Source organism: Gekko japonicus, unplaced genomic scaffold, assembly GCF_001447785.1.
Source record: "Gekko japonicus isolate JY-2015 unplaced genomic scaffold, Gekko_japonicus_V1.1 scaffold9, whole genome shotgun sequence".
NCBI classification, from domain to species: Eukaryota; Metazoa; Chordata; class Lepidosauria; order Squamata; family Gekkonidae; genus Gekko; species Gekko japonicus.
Genome location: NW_015168044.1, coordinates 2,380,324 through 2,400,320, shown reverse-complemented (window position 1 = coordinate 2,400,320; position 19,997 = coordinate 2,380,324). Strand labels below are relative to the sequence as shown.

The following is a 19,997-nucleotide window of genomic DNA, read 5'->3' as shown; positions in this document are numbered from 1 at the left end:
AAAAGACAAAATAAATAACAAAAAGGGGGGGGGGGAGATGGAAGGGCCAGCCATTTTGTTTTTCTTATCTATTTACTAAAGCTAGATCCCAGTGTGCAATTACTGACTTTCAAGATCCCATCCTACTCTAACGTGACTACAAGACACAAGCGCTACATGGAAAAGGGGACAAGGCTATACAGATACAATTAATACTAACCACAACCCTGTACAGTAGGTTTAGTATGTTATCCTCTGACTTCTGACAGGGGAGGGTGACTAAATATCGTGATTTGCTTACGGCGGCTTAGTGAGGTCACAAGTCTTGAACCAAAATTTCCTTCTTCACAGCTTAATCTCGCAGATGTTTCTTTTTGTTGAAGGAAAGGAAGTGTGTGTCAGGCAAAAAGGGGGCCTCTTTTTCTCTTCTATGTGTACTATGCATGTAGTATTCTGAGGAAGTAATCTGATTTGTACAGAATGAAGCTGTTATAAAAATCATTGATCAAGCTGTTGACTATCCTTAATATTTACTAATTAATTTTTCCAAAACAAATAAACAAATGAGGAACTGCCTCGGAACATAGCCCATAATACCAAGAGCCCACAAACATTCCCCAGGCTTGGTAGTCAAGCAGCTTTAAGTACCTAGCTAAACACAATTTCCTTTGCCCCTGTGAAGCAATGAGAAAGAAAGCAGCTCCCTTTTGTGCATCATGCAGGTTCAGCATTTTTCAGCAGACAGCATATAGACATCTGTGGCAAGCACTCCTCCCCAATCCATGACACTGACAGCACAGCACAAGATACAACCTACTGCCATTTTGAAGAGGCACACTCTGCATCCCTGCACTGTTGCTGTATTTTTAACCACACACAGTCCTCCTGTGGTAGAAACTTAGAAACAGCGGTGAACAGCAGGTAAAGCCTGCATTTGTAAACCTGAATTTGTAAACTCCTACTTCAAGCATATTACGACTTTGATGATCTTTGCAGACTGCTCTAACCTCAGATTTATTATGGGTTTGCAGTAGAAGCCTGATATAATTTGCAACATATAGCAATAAACAGCTCAGCAACGTGTGACCCTCAACACAGTTTGAATAAAATTTGCTGGAATGCTCAAGAACCAGGTTCCAAAAATGCAAAGCTAGCAAATGTTCAAACACAATATTTTAATAACTTCTCATGCAGAAAGTCTTATACTTTAAAATAAATACGTTCCATCAAGCCCAGCATTTTACTTTTGACAGTGGTCGTAAATTCAATGTTTTGCTGAAGGTATAACACAACCAAAATGTGGGTAATTTGTTCTCCAAACTATTCTAATGGCTTCAAAACGCAGAAAGTTGCTTTAAACCCCCTTCATCCATAATTAAAATTCTGTATTTTCCAAACAGTTACACAACTGCAGTAATTTATTACTAAAACGTTTTACTTACATAATAATTTATGCCACAAGATTTATGCCACAAGATATTCCACAAGACTTACATAATAATTTATTCCACAAGATATCCACCACACTTTGGGATGCTACTACATGGTAAATTTTCTGTTGCTTGCAGCAAAAGAAGTAGTAGCTATTCAAGTTCACTTTTGCTGGAGAAGCCTCACTACCAAATAATTGTGATGAATTTTATCTCAAGAATAAACACACATTTAATTTCTAATAGCTTTAACTTTGTAAATCACTGAGCATGCGCCTGTCCAAGTCAGCCGCTTTCAAGTTCCCCTTTGGTATTTAGATCTCCTATTGAAATCAATGAGGTTTACAAGTATGTAACTTGGACTGGATTATGTGCATTGTTTTCAAAGTAGAAATAAAACTGGTCAGCTTTCAAAAAAAGTAATGGCAAACTAAACATGCTGGTTATATGAAGCAAACTGTGGGGAAAATAAGACATCAGCCTTCAGCATACTGCAAGATCCTAATAATTTAGAAATGGTTCTATCAAGAACCCTAAAGTCATACCTAGAAACACTGAAGATGGATTGGAGGCTTCAGCTAGTGCAGAGAGTGAGATGCAGGACACACAAGTATTCCAGTCTAGCCCATCTCTCCTGCCTTCCGATTTGCTTCCATTGCTTGTTTTTACCTTTGATGCCCTGAACTTTGTTGCCTCTTAAAGAACACCACTATCCATGTCACTTTTACTCATCTCTCGAGATAAACTGATGCAATTTGAAGATGATCTGATTCAGACCTAACCACAAACCACGGTTTGGTGCTATGCAAATTGGCCTTTACTCACCAGTTCTCTCCTCCCTGCCATTCCATTAATCACTTCCACTTCAGCACAAGCTGGTTTGCTATCATACCCACACTAGCCAGTTATGATTCACCATTGCTCTTCAAACCTCATCTGTAAACCACGGTTTGAAACAAGTTTGCTATCCTGTCTCACACTCAAACCATAATTTACTGGTTTGATATAGGTTGCATTGAAGAATTAACTGAACTGCAGCACACAAGAACTGAGTGCATGAGCACAAAGATGGTCCACAGAGTGCCAAACCACAGCTTGGCATTAAGTCTGAACCTACATTTTCTGAAGGGCATCAAATCCAGCACAATGCTTTTTCTATCTGGGCCTATGAACTTATTCCCCAGGGAGATCTATCTGGCAGCCTTCCAACATATCTGCCAAAAAAGTGACATCATTTTATATCAAACGTTTCCCCTGGGTACAGACTAATTTATTTATTGAATTCCAATTATGCTACTGCGTTTTTAGCCAATTTTGGTATTCTATTTTAACAGCGCCACTTTAATGACTGTATGTTTACAATGTTTCATTTTTGCATGTTGTAATGAAGATACTCTTACAGAAGAGCAATAACCATAAAAACAAGCCAGAGGACTGAACCTTATGAGCTTGGATTTAACAGTACACATACTCGATAGGTATATGAATTCCTCTGAAATCAAAGACACTCTCTTACAGAAAGGTGTGCCTGCACTAAGGTGTTAGCCTCTCATCATCAACATGCTTGCATGCATGCAACTATGCAGTGAATCATGGTTTCATTCCTACTATCATTTTCATATGCACATAAACTGTCTTTTATTTTACAAACCTTTCCAAGAATCAATTTTCCTCCATCTCTGAAAAATGAAAAGAAAAAAGAAAACATCTCCATTTTCATTTAATGAGAAACACAGGGAATTATGTTTTTACTGGATCAACTATGTGAGCTCAGTTTCACTGTTTTAAAGCCTAGTTGGTCCAATAAAGGTACTGTCTCATTTAGCTGATGATTCCCATTCCAACACATCTTACAACGCTGTGATCAGTTTTGCTCATTTAAGTAAAAAGGTAATTTAGACTACACTTTTTGTTAGCGTGAAAACAATCCATGACATTAGCCTTCATAGAAATGCCATACCAATTCCGAACTTTACATACACGTAGTGCTTAAAAAGTAAAACCTTTTAAAGTGAAAAATCATCATTCCTAGAAAGCGTTTTGCTGCAATCTTCCCACTTTCCCCATCACTGTTTTATTTTCATCAGGTATCTGTCCTCTTCACTGGAGCCAAACATTACCACTTTAAGCAGTTCAACACCTTGTGTCATCCATTGATCATCTTTTACTATGACCCATTTAAAGAAAAATTGTAACCAGAAAAAACAGCAGAGCCATTACAGTCATCGCCTTGTCCAATATAAACACAATGGAGTTGCAAAATATTAATGAACCATTCCTACATGCAACTATACCACTGTAGTCAATAATAATAATAATAAATTATATTTTGCATTAGCCAAGATTGTTAGTTTTTTTAAAAAATGACAGAGAGCAACAGAACCACCTAGGAGTCTATAAACAGGTACATAAAAATGAAAAAATAACAAACTATGCTACTTTGTTTTTAAGACAAAATGGTATATTTATCAACATGCAGAATCCAGAAACCCACATCAAGGTTTGGCTGATTTACAAGACATTCACATTTATGCTTCTCTCACATCAACACAGTAAAAACAGAATTAACAAACAGAAAATGTTAAACATACATTCAGAATATGGAGCCTGTCTCCACTGCAGACAAAAAAAATTCTATCAAACTGAAAAATATCATCAAAGCATCATACAAATATACCTGCTTCCCACTTATCAGATACCTGAACAGCAATTTGTCTCACATCTCTGTTGTCTGCTGTACGTGAAATTCTAACAGCATTTGCACAGTTCAGTGTTGGTTAAAACATGGGAGACCTAGCTATTTGCAGAAAAATACAATCAAGAAAAACAGTTTGAGAAAAATATAAAGGGGGAAAATCTCTCCGTGTATTAAATTTAAAATATAATCAGTAAATAAGTTTCATCTAGCTGTTTACAAACGACTGTGCCTTTTGTCAGCAGCACTGGCAATGTAATTTCCTTGTTTACTTAAAGAAACCGCAGAAGACATTGCAGTTCCTTCTGCCATTTACAACAGAGACAGCCCTCTGCCTATTCCCGTTTAATTCTTCATGAAAATGGAGAGCAAAATATTTCTGTATAATCCCGTTGCAGCCTTGTATTGAAAAGGGTTAATTTCTGCACCGCAGTCCTGGCTGCGGAAAGGAAAGGGGGAGGGAGGGAGAATGTCGCTTTCCCTAGCTTGCTAATGATAAATTTCAGAATGGTATGAGGGTAGGAAAGAGAATAGGAAGCTATGAGAAAGAACTGAAACATCATTTGTTAACCCAGGGCAGTGAAGATTGGGGTGGGGGGGGGGGAAAAAAATGGGGGGGGGGGGGGGAGGGAAGATAAGGGGTGGGAAAGAGATTTACACTGCAGTATCTGGCAGCAAACATGGCTGCCTCTACCCCTTTAAATCGGAATGGCCCTCCTCTTCCTCCTCCATCACATTAAACTATTCTCTGGTCTTTCCTCAATTATCCCTCATTCTTCCTTTGAAAAAAAACCAGAGAGCACCTCTCCCTATAAGCAACAACAGGACAAATGTTCAGATCCTAGTTTTGCACTGTAATAAGACATTTGTGCAAGTTTACATATATATACATGGCATAAGAACACACACAAAAGACTGTTTCAATTGGCAGTCCCTGATAAGACTTCCTCAACTCCCAGGCCAGCAATACCCCATGACTCTCCACTCTAGATGTCATGCAAAAAGCAGCCTTTAACACATTGAACAACATCCATAGCCCAAATTCTCACACTTCGTTCACATAACTCGCCTTTAAGGCCATATCCCCAGACTCCTCCGTGAACTCTATCTATGGATATACACACTGAGCTGAACACCACATTATGTGCCACTTTGTAGTATAACCTCCCTCACATCCCACAGTCATTCATGCTGAAGATCAAAATACTTGAAGCTACCTAATGCCCACTAACCTCTTCTGTTTCTATCACCTTGTACAACTCATCACCAGCTGCCCTCTTAACAATGACTAATACACACATCCATACAGGCTATTCGACCACAACCATCTTAAACCCTCAGCTGTCTTTTCCATCTTTATCACTAGGGTAAGCCCTCCAGTTCACAAATCCTACTGTTTCCAAATTTCCTCCCGTTTCTGTCCACATCCTCAACAAACACACACCCAAACAAATCCCCAATGTTCCACTTAAGGCCTACTTTCCCAGCACCATCCCACATCCATGCTTGCTGTTCCAGTTTCTTAGAACATGCCAAATAGCCAAAATTCTTATACTTCATTCACACAGTTCTACTGTTAGCTCATTCTCCTCTCAGGTATTTGTCCCATATCTTCTGCCTTCAATGGTTGTTTTAAAGCACAAACCTCCTCCATCTGGGTTTCCGACAGAGAAGTCCTAAAAAGAATTACACCATTCTAAGGCCACCAACTTCAATGGATTTAGCACAGTGTAACTCTGCTTAGGACTGCACTGCCAGTCTCGGTTTCATTCTGTCCCCCACAATACTGCCTATCATATATTGGTGGGGATTAAGCCAGTGTGGAGTGATATAATTTATTTTATCATGGTGTCAGATGATTTAACAAGCATTTTATTTTGCTATATTTATTAGATGATTTTGGTGCTGCGACATATTAGCAAGAAACACACATAAGTATTACGCTGCTCTGATGCCAAACCCACAACCCAAATCCTCTTATAAAAAATAAATAAACACACAACCCCCCTATTTCCAATCCACTGGTACTAGTGATTAAGATCCCAGTTCAAATCTGGGATGAACTCCGTGGCTGGCCTGAGGCAAGCCACTTCCTCTCACATTTTATTTGCAACACAGAGATAATATTGATCTTATTGGATGACTATATTTCTGTTCTTGCCTTTTCTCCAAAAAGAGGACAGCGTGTTAATTTCTTCCCATTTAATCTTCACAAAGGACACAAGGGGAGAGACAGCAACCGTTCCAAAGTCACACCACAACCCAGAAAGCCAGGTCTCTCAATACACTAGCCACTACAACACCGTGGATTACTGACAGCTACTTACTTGGTATTACTAAAATAAATATTGATTCATAAAGCTACCCTGAATGCTCTAAAGTAGTGCATAAATGCTAATTATTGCAAGCCTTCAATTAGAACTGTTTTATGAGATTTTGGTTTAAGCTGCTCAATGTTTTATGCTGCTTTTATGCTCTGGCTGGGTTTCTTATTGTTTATTAATTGTTAGCATTTATGTTTTTGTTACGTTTTACTTTGCAAGCTACATTGAGCAGGTTCTCTGGAAAGACTGCACAAAAATTCTAAATAAATATAGGTAATTTCAGATGAGTAACTTTGCCTTCACGGCTTTTGTTGCCTGTAGCGACAAAAAATTGAGTCCAGGGGCATCTTGGAGACGGGGAAAAAATGTATTTCAGAATAAGCTTTTGTGAAGGAGAAATCAAGCAGGCTAGCCAAGCTTATTTCAGCATAACCTTTTGTGAGTCAGACCTCACTTCTTTAGATGCACTTGAAATGAAAATTTTACATGAACATTTACAACCAAAATCAAAGGGGGAAAAAAGTTAGGGGAGAAGAGCCGTTGTGGCAAAGAGGCCTGCTGTAAAGGCTTTAAGCGTCTATCTCCAGGCACAGGAGACTTGAGATGGCCGTTAAACTTAATGAGAGAGGTCAATTTCCAGCCTCCTGTTGGCTCTGGTTGTAGAGAGATAAAAATGTGAGTCAGAGCTCACTTCCTCAGACACATGAAATGTACATCTGTTAAGTAGATACATTTATACTAAAATCTGCAAAACAGAAAGGGGGGGGGAGATGTTACAAACAGAAACCAGCTTAAAACAAGATCCAGTCAAAAGAGCACCCCCACAGTTGTTTCTGTTAGTTACAGCTTTCAGTAAAATGCATCCACCCAACAACTGTACATTTTGTGTATCAGACAAAGTGAGCTCTCTGACTCACCAGAGGTTAGGTGCCATGGGCTTTTAAAAAAAGTTTATTGCAAACTTGTGCATCACAAAACTGCTTGTAAGTGACCAGGTAGGAAAAACTTTTGAAATCTTTGAAGTTCCCAAAATCTAAAAGAATGTGTGGGTTAGGGTTTTTTGTTTTTAAAAGTGTGGACTACTATATTTAATAACAGTAACGTAGATACTTAAAACAGTTCTGTTGTACGAAAAATAATTTAAAACTACGGACTAGTAACTTTTGCAGGCTGCTGCTATCACTGCCCTAGCCCCATCTCACCCCTGTCCCCACGGGCTCCAAAGCCCTCCCAACTCTTCCAGCACCCCTTCAGCAGCCCGCCCCCTCTGGAGCCCCGCCGAAGCCGCGCGGGAAAGAGCCAAGCCAGGCCGGCCCGGGCTCGGCGGCGAGGGGGCGGGCCAGGCCCCGCAGTAGGCCGCTCTCGATCCCCGGCCTCAATTTCTGCGGCGTCCCTGCTGCTGCTGCTGCCGCCACCTCCGCCTCGGCCTCCTCCTAGCGCCGCTTCTACCACGGCCGCCGTCCCGGGCGGCCAAGGAGCCGCAAGGCCGCGCGGGAAGCCAACGAGAACGCGGTGGGGTGGGGAGGGGGCGGCAGAGAGGGGGCGCTGGCGCTCCGCTCGCTCTCGCTAGTTCCCGGTCTCGGCCCTGCTCGTTCCCGCTCCCTCCGCCTCTTTCTCCTCACGCACACAAAGCTCCACACACGGGCCGCGGCAGTCAGCCCCGGAAAAAGCGGCCATTTCATTGGCTAACTTGGTTACGCCTTGCCACGGGACCTGCTGGGAGTTGTAGTTTCCCGCCGGTTCTTGGCCTTCGAAGAGGCGTTTGCCTCCTTGCTTTTGGGAACCGGGAAATGGATGGGGGTACATACTAGGGAAGGGATTTTATTTGCCAGACTGTAGATGAGGTATGACCCGCCCCCCTTTAATTATGATTTTATAATCGGACGGATCATAGGTCCTGCATCTAATGGTGGCCGAGTCTTTAAGGCAGTGCCTTGTCCAAATAAAATGCGTGTTGTAATACAGGAGCGTTGATAAGAATATACTAGGCATTTACATTTACTTTGTTTCAGACCAAGACTGGGATGGAAGGAAGACGTGATCCGCAAGATAACTGTAAGACCGAGTACGATTTTTTAAAAATATATTGCGACGCACAAACCGATGTCTGGCTTGCTTGCTTGTTTGTAAAGGTTGCAGATCTCAAACCAGAGAATAGCAGAATTATTAATAGCTTTGAGAATGCAGCAACTATATGGCTGCAATGCTATGCACTGAGTAAGCGCATTAAACGCGCAAGGCATAATGTCTGCATAAACATGCATGGGATCCAAATCCCGAAAAATAAAATAAAATAACAAATTCATTTCACTGTATAGACCATCCCATACCACCAAATCTTGCTGTACATCAAGTATTCAGTAAATACCATTGTATATTTTCCAATAGTTAAGGACTTATTTTAAAGCATGCATCACATCTCTTAACAATCTTTGGATAGTTAACAGTACAAATGAACCCTGTGGTTTCAGAGTTCTTTTAACATAGGAAATTATATGCAACAACTGAGATCCAAAACATACAAAGCAGGTTACAACACTATGGATGCTGTTTTATTGTAAGGTGTTTGAGAGATCAAGTGATAGAATTGTTTAGCACTAGCCTACAGAGCTAAACAAAACCCTTGCCAGATAATCCAAAAATCACCTCAACTAAAATTTTCCTTATGTAGAATTTGGGTTAATTGTATTTTCATGTTCCAGAGGATATTTGTCTTTTTATTCTATATAATCTGTGTGAGGGTGCTAAGGGATTATTAATCTTAGCTAGACTGATGGGTTCTGTAGAAACATCTGCAGCTGCAAAAAATTATATTTATTGCACAAGGTTGTGGGTGTGATTTTTGAGTTTTACCTGTAGATAGGGACTAGCACAGGTGAAGAAGGCTATTAGCAGAGGCATACCTGAAATAAATTCAACCTGCTTTTCAGCAAAAAGACTGAAAAGGATTAAATAGGTTTGCACATGCAATTAAACACAGTTTTATTGGCTTAGATGCACACTGTCTTCAAAAGGTGGTGGATTGCATTTAATTAACAATAAACTGAAATGCATCATGCTATGTTATTATAGTAGATTAGAATGCATAAAGCACTTCTGTTACAATGTTTGAAGGTTACTTTATATATTAGTGGGGTTCAGAAAGCATAGAAGGAAGAATTGTTCAGGAACATTCTCACTGTAGTTCTACCCACACCCACCCATCCCCCAGGTGAGAAGTGGGAAGGGAGGTTGGGAGCATTTTGGTCTGAAACAGACATCCTGTCCTGGCATTGGAGGAGTTGCAGTGTTAAGGACTGGAAGGTGGGATGATTCAGTCAGTGCAGTGTCCCTCCTGCATGCAACACGGGAAACATGAATAGTAGAGAGGAAGAATTTACTGTGGCCACAGCTGTTGAGGCCATTATTGGAGATCATTGTGCCTCCACCATTTGAGGGGCAGTGGGCTGCTATGAAAGAAGGCCTTCTCTGTAGTGAAGTACTTGCAGTATCTGTGTACCTGCCAGACCACCTCTCCTGCTGTGTTGTGCTGAGACCTTGCAGAAGAGGTAAAATCGGCCACCTCCCATTATGGAATGGTTTGCCTGAGGCTATTAGGAAGGTCCCCACACTTCTATTGTTTCACAAACTGGAGTTATTAAGGAGGGCCTTTTTTGGGGGGGTTGTATTTTTTCATATGTGCATGTATGTGCGCATGCACCTGGAGGTCATGGCGCTCTCTAGTGACTGACCCCTACTGGGGGCCTGGAGGATATTCAGAGAGGTGGCTGAATAAAGCCTACCCCTGTCCTCCAGACCAATGTTCCCTCTAAGCTGAGTTAGTGTGAGCTAGCTCACAGTTTTTTAGCCTCCAGCTCACAGATTTTTGTCTCCGCTCAGGAAGGAGGGCCCCAGAGCAAACTAATCTATGCAGTAGCCAATTCACTCGCTCACAACTTTATTGCCAGTAGCTCACAAAGTAGAATTTTTGCTCACAGGACTCCGCAGCTTAGAGGGAGCATTGCTCCTGACTGCTGGTATTTCAAGGAGGTCTCTCATCCAAGTACTTGCCAGAGTCAACCCTGCTTAGGTTCCAAGATCTGACGAGACTGGGCTTGCCTGGGCTATCCAGGGCAGAGCAGGAGGGCATTCTTGTACAGCGAGCAGAGTTGTGGCTTAATGGATCGGCTTAGGAGGTAACTTCTATTAGGGATAAAGTTCTCCTACACTGAGTATCTTGTTGCCTCCACGTTTTTTGTAAGCTGTAGAACAAATTCTCAATTCTGATGAATCTGTTATAGAATCTTGCTAAGTTTCTAGGTTCACTACTTGTTTTTTGCTGCTGGGTAAGAAACTAGCATTTTTATTGGGGCATCCTGTTTTTGAATGCTCCCCCATATTTTAAAACCAAAGCTACATGTAGAAAACTAGCACAGCCGGCTGTATGGTTTTGAATATTCATTTCACTGCTGTGCTAGATTAGTACAGGTTGGGAGATACTTATGTGAAGCGGAGAATGGACACTGCATTGTCTGTACCTTTGTAATCTCACATACTGCGCTGCTTGCAGTACACCAGCCTGGGGAGTTGGCTGTACATATTGTCATTTAATTTTGTACTTCTAGTCCTATTGCATTATCCATCCAGCGGCATATACTGTATGATTACTTTTGCTCTCTCTGTACTCTGTAATCCACCTTGAGTCTCAGTGAGTAAAGTGGGCTATAAATAAAATAATATGCAGGGGAATGCGGCAGCACAGGGAAGAACTGCTCTGCAACAGCTTCCCCCATCACCAGAGTAAAAGTGAGGCATTGTCCTTTATGACTAGGGTGCTAGGAGTGCTTTTGTAGTACATCTACTTTGGGAGGGACGAAAGAGAGGTCCTCTCAAACAGAGACGATTGAGAGTAAATGGGAAAAGAGCAGACATGGAGATGGAATAGCACAGGGATCATTTCGTAGAAAAAGTGCTAGGGGAACTCATTAGCATAACTCATTAGCATATGCCACACCCCGACATCGGGCCCGGCGGTGGACCCGCTAGGCCAGCGGGAGTGCGAGGAAGCCCCGCCAAGGCCCTCCCTGGCCCCAGGCAGGCAGGGGTGGGGAGAGGCGGGGAGGAAGCAACTTACCCTGCCTCCTCCTGGCTGAATGAGGGCTGGAAGCGGGGCGGCCAGAAGCAGGGGGTGGGGCTTCGTCATGTGCCCCGCCCCCCTGCACCTCACCCGGGGGAACTGCGTTCCCCCGCGTTCCCCCCCAAAATGACCTCTGGAATAGCGGCCTTTAAAGACCTTGATTTCTTTGTCCAGTTCATAATTTGGTTTCTGATTCCTGTGTTTCAGTTTATTGTAACCCCCTCTGATTAAATATTGTGATCATTATGGTTTCAGTATATTATTTATTGTTGTTTTTATGCTGTTGTAAGCCGCCCTGAGCCTGTAAAAATAAATGTAATAAATAAATTGAACAAACAAAAACATAGTAAATAAATGCTGGGGGGGGGGTATTGGTGAGCAAAGCAGCCACCACTAATACTGGATTACTGAATATATGCCATTTTGAAACAGAAAGACCTAGCTGAATGCCTGAGTTAGATTTATTTTTATTTTGCTGCTAATATTAGAAGTGCATGCTTGTCATAGGATGTAAAAAGGTAAGAAGCTAAGGGCTTAGGTTGGCCAAGCTCTGCCACATTTGTTTACATTCCCTAGAAGAAAATACACAGAGCACTGGGATGTGGAGGATGCCTTTAAAATTGCATTTAATTACTAAATGCATTACGTAAAGACAAGGAACAAGCAAGATTCTGGTGGATCGATTACAGTGTATGTGCATGTGTGTCTTTCTCTGCATTTCTGATTTTAGCAGCTGGGATTTGGCATCTGGGCAAGAGCCTGAGAATACATACAATAGTTTCTAATATCATTTTGGATGGAAGATGTGCAGGGAGTTATTTGCAATTCATTCCACTGTTGTCCAAATGCAAAGCATCTGAAGGAAAAACGTTTGTGCATCAAATCTCTTGTATCTACTCAAAGAGTAGAGGGGGGTGGGGTGGGGAGCTAAATTGTATTTACATGGAGCATTGACAGCAGCCAAAATAAAATACAACAGCATTGGGGGTGGGGAGATGGGAGAATGCTAATGCCTGTTTCCAGAATAAACCGCTAATAAAGCAAGATAAAGCAGCAAGAAAAGGAGACGTATGATCAGACAAGAGATGAAAGATTCCGCTAGCTGCCCAACACAGGCTGTGTGCATTTCAACATAACTCTTATTTTCCAGTACAACTCACAGGCAAATAAGGCATTTGTCTTATCTTGGTTTAGGACTATAATAGGATGTATTTAGAAGCATATTTAAAAACATACAACAAGCCATCAAAACTGGAGGTGACCTAGAAAAGTCTTCTTTTCTGATCTCCTTGAACACCTCTGCCTTGAGCGCACAAAGCTGCCTTATGCCAAGTCAGTCCATTGGTCTACCAAGCATTGTCTACTCTGACTGGCAGCTGTCCAGGGTTTGAAGTAGAGATCTACCATAGAAGGAGACACACAACTGTTCTGTTTTTTGATCCCACAAGTGTAACAGAACTCTTGGAACTGCACTGGTAGGCTGCAGTGGGGAGGGGGGGGGAGGAATCAAAAGGAACAATTTTGCCCCCTACAGCTTCTCATCCTGTGGCTGTTACTCCACACAGGACCTTAAATTCCAGGAATAAACTTTCCTAGGGTTAGAAATGGCTGCTGGGGGGAGGCAAGAGCTTGTGTAGGCAGCGGGAGCTATGGGTATACACCTGGTGTTATTGTGAATGATTTAGTGTATTAGGTTTTCCCCCTCAATAAAACTATCTCTTATTTCACCATAATCCAGGTCTCTGTGCTTTCTCCTATCTTGTTATTTTGCTTTCTTCTACTTTGTTACTGTTGGTGTGTGTTAGCCTCTCAAGTTGAGCATAAAACCAGTAGCTCCTTTTAGCACAGGAGTGGGAGGTGGCAGAAAGCAGGTTTTGTTGGCTGTTCTGCAGGGTGAGGCTTCTTCAGGTACTGTTCATTGCTGCTGTAAATGCAGAGAGATGCACATTGGCAATGAAACTTCCCCAGAGGAGTTTTCTGTACAGTTTTCTCCATCAGGGCCTCACGCCAGCCATTTTATTTATGTATTTAAAACATTTCAAACCATCCCCCCATCTTTTTGGACTCAAGGCAGCAAATGCCATTTCCCTGTGGGGGGTGACAGCAATTTATTTTTGTATTTATACCCCGCCCTCCCCGCAAGCGGGCTCAGGGTGGCTTGTGCATGCCTTCCCATCCAAGCACCATGATAATGTGCTTAGACTGCGCTCTTCCCAAAAAGATCAAAGAGTACACTGAGGATGATTAGGTCATTGTGGGGTGCTTCCCACCCCCCACACAAATGCTGTAGTTTGGAAGCAAAGGCAGAGAAAAAACTCGATGTGGATGCAGTACCTAAGTTTGGACCCAGATTGGAATGCAGACCTCATTCCAAAAGACATGTCTTATCAACCACACACAGGCCCCGGTCACACGAGCCGGATATTGCGTGGGGGGGGAGGCGTGGCTAATTGCCCCGGCGCAGTTTGATCCGCGATTATGCGATCAGATGCCCTGGCAGCACACCACGGGTTCTTCCCTTAGCAGCGGTGGGTAAACGAGGGACCGGAGGGGAATGCCGCGCGCTGGCGCAATCACACCATGGGAGTCTGGAGGCAGCCCGTGGCAAACGTTTACTAGTACTTTGCCCTAAACTGGGTGAGAGGCATGTCCCGTTACTTTTGTATGCGGACGATGCTGTCCTGCTCTCGCTCTCAGAAATGGGGATGAAAAGGATGCTTGCTCAAGCTCTTGCTTATTGCAATAAGAACAAGTTGTCCCTGAACTTCGATAAATCCAAAATCATTGTGTTCGAGAAAAGTTGGAAGCCCATTAAGTGGATTATACAGGGGGAAAAAATCGAACAAGTCAAATGCCATAGATACCTGGGCATCTATTTCAATTATACTAACAGGGAGTTTCCGGTGCCTGCGAGACTGCGCAGACAGACCAAGAGAGCCTCCGCGTCTTTGCTCCAAAAAAACGCAAAATAAAAACTAATTGAGGACTATAAAGACTAAAACTACTCGCTGATAAGGATGGGGAGGCAAAAAGGAGGGAAAGGAGCCAAGAAAAATAACGAGGAAGCTCAACAAAGTGAGCAAACTATGCAACCATCGTATGAAGACTCCCCCCCCCATTAGAACTCGACTCCGAAGAGGAGGCATATTATGCAAAGATTTTTTATGAGACTGGGGAAAACACAATAGACGTGCCTGGCAACAGTTTAGATGAGTGTGCGGAGTGGCCCCCGGTACAGGCTGAGGAAGTCGAAACTTTAATTGCATCAATGAAAGTGGGGACAGCCCCTGGGCCTGATGTTATACCACCTGAGGCCATAAAAGTTTTCTCTCAGTGGTGGTCTCCCTTTCTGGCAGATTTATTCACTGCTATAGATAAGACCGGTCAAATACCAGATGACTGGAAAAATGCCATAATAGTACCGATCTTCAAAAAGGGAGATTGCCAGCTCCCAAGTAACTACAGACCAATAAGTCTTTTGTCCATCATTGGGAAGCTCTACGCCAAACATTTGGCCACAAAGCTTAAGTCTTGGATATTAGAGCAGCAAGTCCTTGGGATAGAGCAGATTGGGTTTTGTCAGGGCAAGTCAACTTTAGACCATTGCATTGTCCTTAATCACTTAATTAATAAATACAAATCTGGGAAGGGTATGAAATTATATGCGGCTTTCCTGGATCTCACGGGTGCCTTTGATTCGGTGCCCAGGGATATTCTGTGGGAGAAATTAAGTGACATGGGGATAGACAAGCGACTACTGTTCTTGATTAAAAATCTGCATTCTGGAAACACCTGTCAGATTAGATATTCTAAGAAGGGGGACTTAACAGCTAAGATTCCCATTAACGTGGGAGTTAAGCAGGGCTGCATTCTTGCGCCAACCCTGTTTAACCTCTTCTTAAATGATTTAGACCCCTTTATGAGGAGTATTGATGGCCATTGCCCTAAACTGGGTGAGAGGCATGTCCCGTTACTTTTGTATGCGGACGATGCTGTCCTGCTCTCGCTCTCAGAAATGGGGATGAAAAGGATGCTTGCTCAAGCTCTTGCTTATTGCAATAAGAACAAGTTGTCCCTGAACTTCGATAAATCCAAAATCATTGTGTTTGAGAAAAGTTGGAAGCCCATTAAGTGGATTATACAGGGGGAAAAAATCGAACAAGTCAAATGCCATAGATACCTGGGCATCTATTTCAATTATACTAACAGCTGGGCTACACATATTAAAGAAGCAGTTAAGTCATCAACTAACAACGCCCTTGCTATTGCCCGTTTCTTTTACACCAAAGGACATCAATATATTCCCACTGCTCTTAAAGTATTCAACCACAAAATACCCGCCAAACTGCTTTATGGTATCCCAATTTGGGTCTCGGCTTGTAATGAAGCTGTAGAACGTGTTCAATCTAAGTTCCTGAAGAAAATCTTGGGGCTACCAGCTTGCGTACCATATGCAGCTATGTGCCTGGAGACAACCCAAAGACGGTTAATTACGATGGCATGGACCATAACCTTCAAATTTTGGCTGCGCCTTCATTTTAGATGTGGCCCAAACAGTCTTGTGGTGCACATGTTAACTGAATCCCATCTATCGACTTGGTTGATTAATATAGAGAAAAAAATTTCTATAATCGGCTTTAGTTTTGATGACTTGGTACTTTTGTCTGAGCAGAAGGCTTTTGCCTTACTCAAACAAAGACTCCTTGATATAGAGGTGCAAGATCTGAGAAGACTGGCGCACAGACATTGCTCTCCCATGAGTATGGGACTTTCTTTTAGCCACATTTCCTCAGGATACCTGGCAAAACTGATTCAGCCTCATCTTCGTAGGGCTTTCATGCTAGCACGGTTCGACGTCCTTCCCTCAGCTGTTCTATCGGGAAGGTTCAAGAAAATTCCCTATAAAGATAGATTGTGCCCCTGTGGGATGGGGGAAATTGAATCCATTGGACATGTGCTATTGCACTGTAAATTACACTATGACATCCGTGTTGTTTATATTGAACCTGTGTTGCACCCCCTTTTGGGCCAATCTGATGAGCATAAAATTAGTTCTTTATTGTCTTCGCATAATATAGAAATTCTGGAACCTGTAGCAAATTTTTTTTATGAGGTAACTAGGAGGAGAGGCTCATGTTAAGGCAATTCGGAATGTGATACCCCTCCAGCCTATCTTGAGGCTCTGCTGCATGTGTATTTGATATTTTATGCCAATAAAGGTATTGTATTTGTATTTGTACTAGTACTTTGAAGGTACTACTTTTTAAACACGCATTTTTGGCGGTAAACCACGGGTGCGCACCACTTCCCAGATGTTGGGGTGTGATCACGCCGGGATAATCCGCCCACCATCCGTGCCTCTCCCGCGGCAACTTTGCCGTGTGACTGGGGCCACAGTATTAAACTGTGTTCTGAGGCACAGCATATCTCTGAATACTAGGTAGTGCGGGCAGATCATGCCTGCTTTGAGAACTTCCAAGAGCCATTGGGTTGACAGCTGCTGAAAACAGAAAGGTGAAAGATGGCAAGCAGTTTTTGTATCTATAATCCACCTTTACCTTTATTCCCTGCTTTCAACTAGCAGCCAACTTATGATGACTCTGTAGGATTTTCACAGCAAGAGACATTCAGAGATGGTTTGCATAGCAACCCTGGTATTCCTTGGTGGGCTCCCATCCAAAGGCAACCAGGACTGACCCTGATTAACTTCCAAGATCTGAAGGGATCAGGCTAGCCTGAGCTATCCAACTCAAGGCACCTTAAAAGGACCATTTAAAAAAAATGTATTACAGATATATTCCACTTTTCTTCCATGAAGGAACTTGTAGCACACTATATGGGGTCCCAAGGAAATCTCTCATCCTGTCACTGACCAGACTCAGATCAGCTTAGCTTCGGCAAGGTCATTGTATAATGTGCCTTCCAACCTACCTTAAAGCTGTGAGGGTCAGTTCAAGCAAATACATTATCGCTTATGTACCTCTGTACAGTACTAGGATTCTTTCCATTTTTCTTACTTGTAATAGTTCAGATTGCTAGGCACTAGCCTTGTATGGTCAGACAAAGATGTTGTAAAATACTTAAAGCCTCGCTTGCCTTAAGACATCATACCAGCCATTTTTTTCCTGTTCTGCCAATGAAAGATAAATTCTCTCTAAATTGCAATCAAGAGTTTGGGGAAAAGATTTTCATATCCCTTATAATAAATGCCATGAACTTAGAGCTGTTGTTTCAAAAATTAAAGTTGTTTCGTGTTTTGCAACGGCACATTGCGTCACAGCTGGGTTCCTGTGACTAACAACAAAGCATAGCTGAATTGATGATGAATCCATATCACACTGTAGAAAGCATTGTGGAACATCTGATTTTTAAATAGGAGGATCCATTAACTTCCAAAGCAGATATGTTGCTGTTCAAACATAACTGTAGCCAATTGCTAAATTCAGGTGGGTAGCCATGTTGGTCTGAAGCAGTAGAACAAAGTTTGAGTCCAGTGGCAGTTTTATTCAAGGTGTGAACCAAATGTAGCCAATTGTTGTTAGGCTACAGATGAGATTTACATCACTCAAGATCTAACTTATAAAAAAAGGGAAAATAAAGCTTTCCAATCTGCTTAGGTTGTATAAAGATCAGGCTTAGAATGAGTTCACAGTCATTTTAAGAGCAACTGAAACATCCTGTGAGGATTCAACAGGAGGGGAAAACTACGAGATGGTTTCTAAATCCAGCAAGAGGCCAGAAAGATGTGGACTACTGCTGTCATACCAGCACTGTGGGTTAAAATGGACATAACCCAGACTGGTGTAGCCGTGTTAATTTATTTATTTAAGTGTCTGCCCCATTCACATGTAAAGCACGGATAATGTCTACGTTTTACACAAAACACAGCACACAGATCAAGAAGATGAACTTTCCCCACTCTACATTCTTACCCCATCACTTCTGATACTTTTCTCCCCACAGGGATTATTTTCAGTATCTGAACTAAGGTTTCTAAATGGCCTTGAAAAAATGTCCTGTCTGTTTAATAAAGACTAAATGTGTGGGAAAGACTGAAGGTAAAAGAAGAAGGGGACGGCAAAGGATGAGATGGTAAGACAGTGTTATCGATGCAACGAACATGAAATTAAGCAAACTCCGGTGCACGACAGAAGACAGGAGGGCCTGGCGTGATGTGGTCCATGGGGTCGTGAAGAGTTGGACTCGACTGCAACTGAACAACAACAACAAATGTGTGGAAATGGGTAGCTGAAGTTTTTCATGGCAGGAAGCTAAACAACATTATCTAGTAGATAACATCCCATTAAGCCTCTATTAAAGGACCGGGGCATTTTTCTCCAGAGCAGCTGGCAGCCCTTAAAAAAAAACTACCTGGGAATCGGGATAAGAAGGCACAGGGATACAGGAAGGAGATTTAGCTCCTGTCAACTTGGGTCCTTTCTGCACTGGCATCTTTTAGCACTACTATTGCATTGTTCTTTCTGCTGTCTGTGCAGAAGTGGAACAACATCTGCAGTTCTCCCTGGCATTTAGTATAGCATTATATTCCCACTACAATCATGCAGTGACTATCCACACAGCAACAGCCAACAGCATAAGTGGGAGGGGTGTTCTCAGATTTGTCCCCAGAAAGCCACCTGGGAAATCTGCCTGCTTGCCTGGCTCCCTTCCCTGCTGCACTCTCTAAATCCCAGCAGCCCTTCCAATCTGATAAGAGCAGCTTTCAAGTCAATGTCAGGCAGCTTCATTCAGCCTTCATGGTTCTGTTAACTGGAGAGAATTTAATGCAGGGTGCTTGTTTTTGATACATTCAGAGTAGTTTCAGTCCTTTGGGGGGGGGAGTGATCTCTCATTAGCATACTTTCACTGTTGTGTGTCTCCAGAACTGAAACTGACATGCAAGTACTTACAAAGAAAAGTTCCCCCAGATTTATCAGCTCATGCTTCCCTGGTCTCTTAATAACTCCACACACACACACACACTGTAATCAGCTTTTATTTCCTTGTTTCATGTCTTTGCAATCCCAAGCAATTTAAATAGAAGATGGGATCACTTTGCAAATCACTGTGCAACCAGAAAATAGCAGGGCACTAGCCATCTTGTCAACCTGACCACTTCTGGCAAGTGCATCAGTAACAGTTGGCCAAAACACAGCGGGCAGATTGGTGTTACAATTACATTCAGTGTCAAAGTGCACACCCCTTCTGATGTTAAAATTAAACACCTCCCACTCCCCGCTGCATACTATCAATGTGCATTAAAATGTTGAATTTGTTTAATTTTTCAGAAGCTCTATATCTTTGTTACACATTTGTTCTCTTTACTCTGTTTTTTATTCGTTTCCATTGATTTTAATAGGGGAAAGACTTCATACCTGTAACTCTCTCCACCTCCAATCCAACAGGGATGACATTCTTGAGGACTGTACTCCTTTTACCCAAGAGACTCTCCT

The 19,997-nt window shown here is 42.3% G+C and overlaps 1 protein-coding gene across 1 annotated transcript in view; it reads left to right on the top strand.

Moving 5' to 3' along the window:
• Nucleotides 1–8,444: 8,444 nt before the first annotated feature.
• The window catches only part of LETM2 (leucine zipper-EF-hand containing transmembrane protein 2), a 28,566-nt gene continuing 17,013 nt past the window's right edge, over nt 8,445–19,997 (top strand). Inside the window, exon 1 of the mRNA XM_015414206.1 lies at nt 8,445–8,483. Within this exon, the coding sequence (XP_015269692.1) occupies nt 8,453–8,483 (31 nt within the window). The 5' untranslated portion in view covers nt 8,445–8,452. The remainder of the gene's footprint in view (nt 8,484–19,997) is intronic.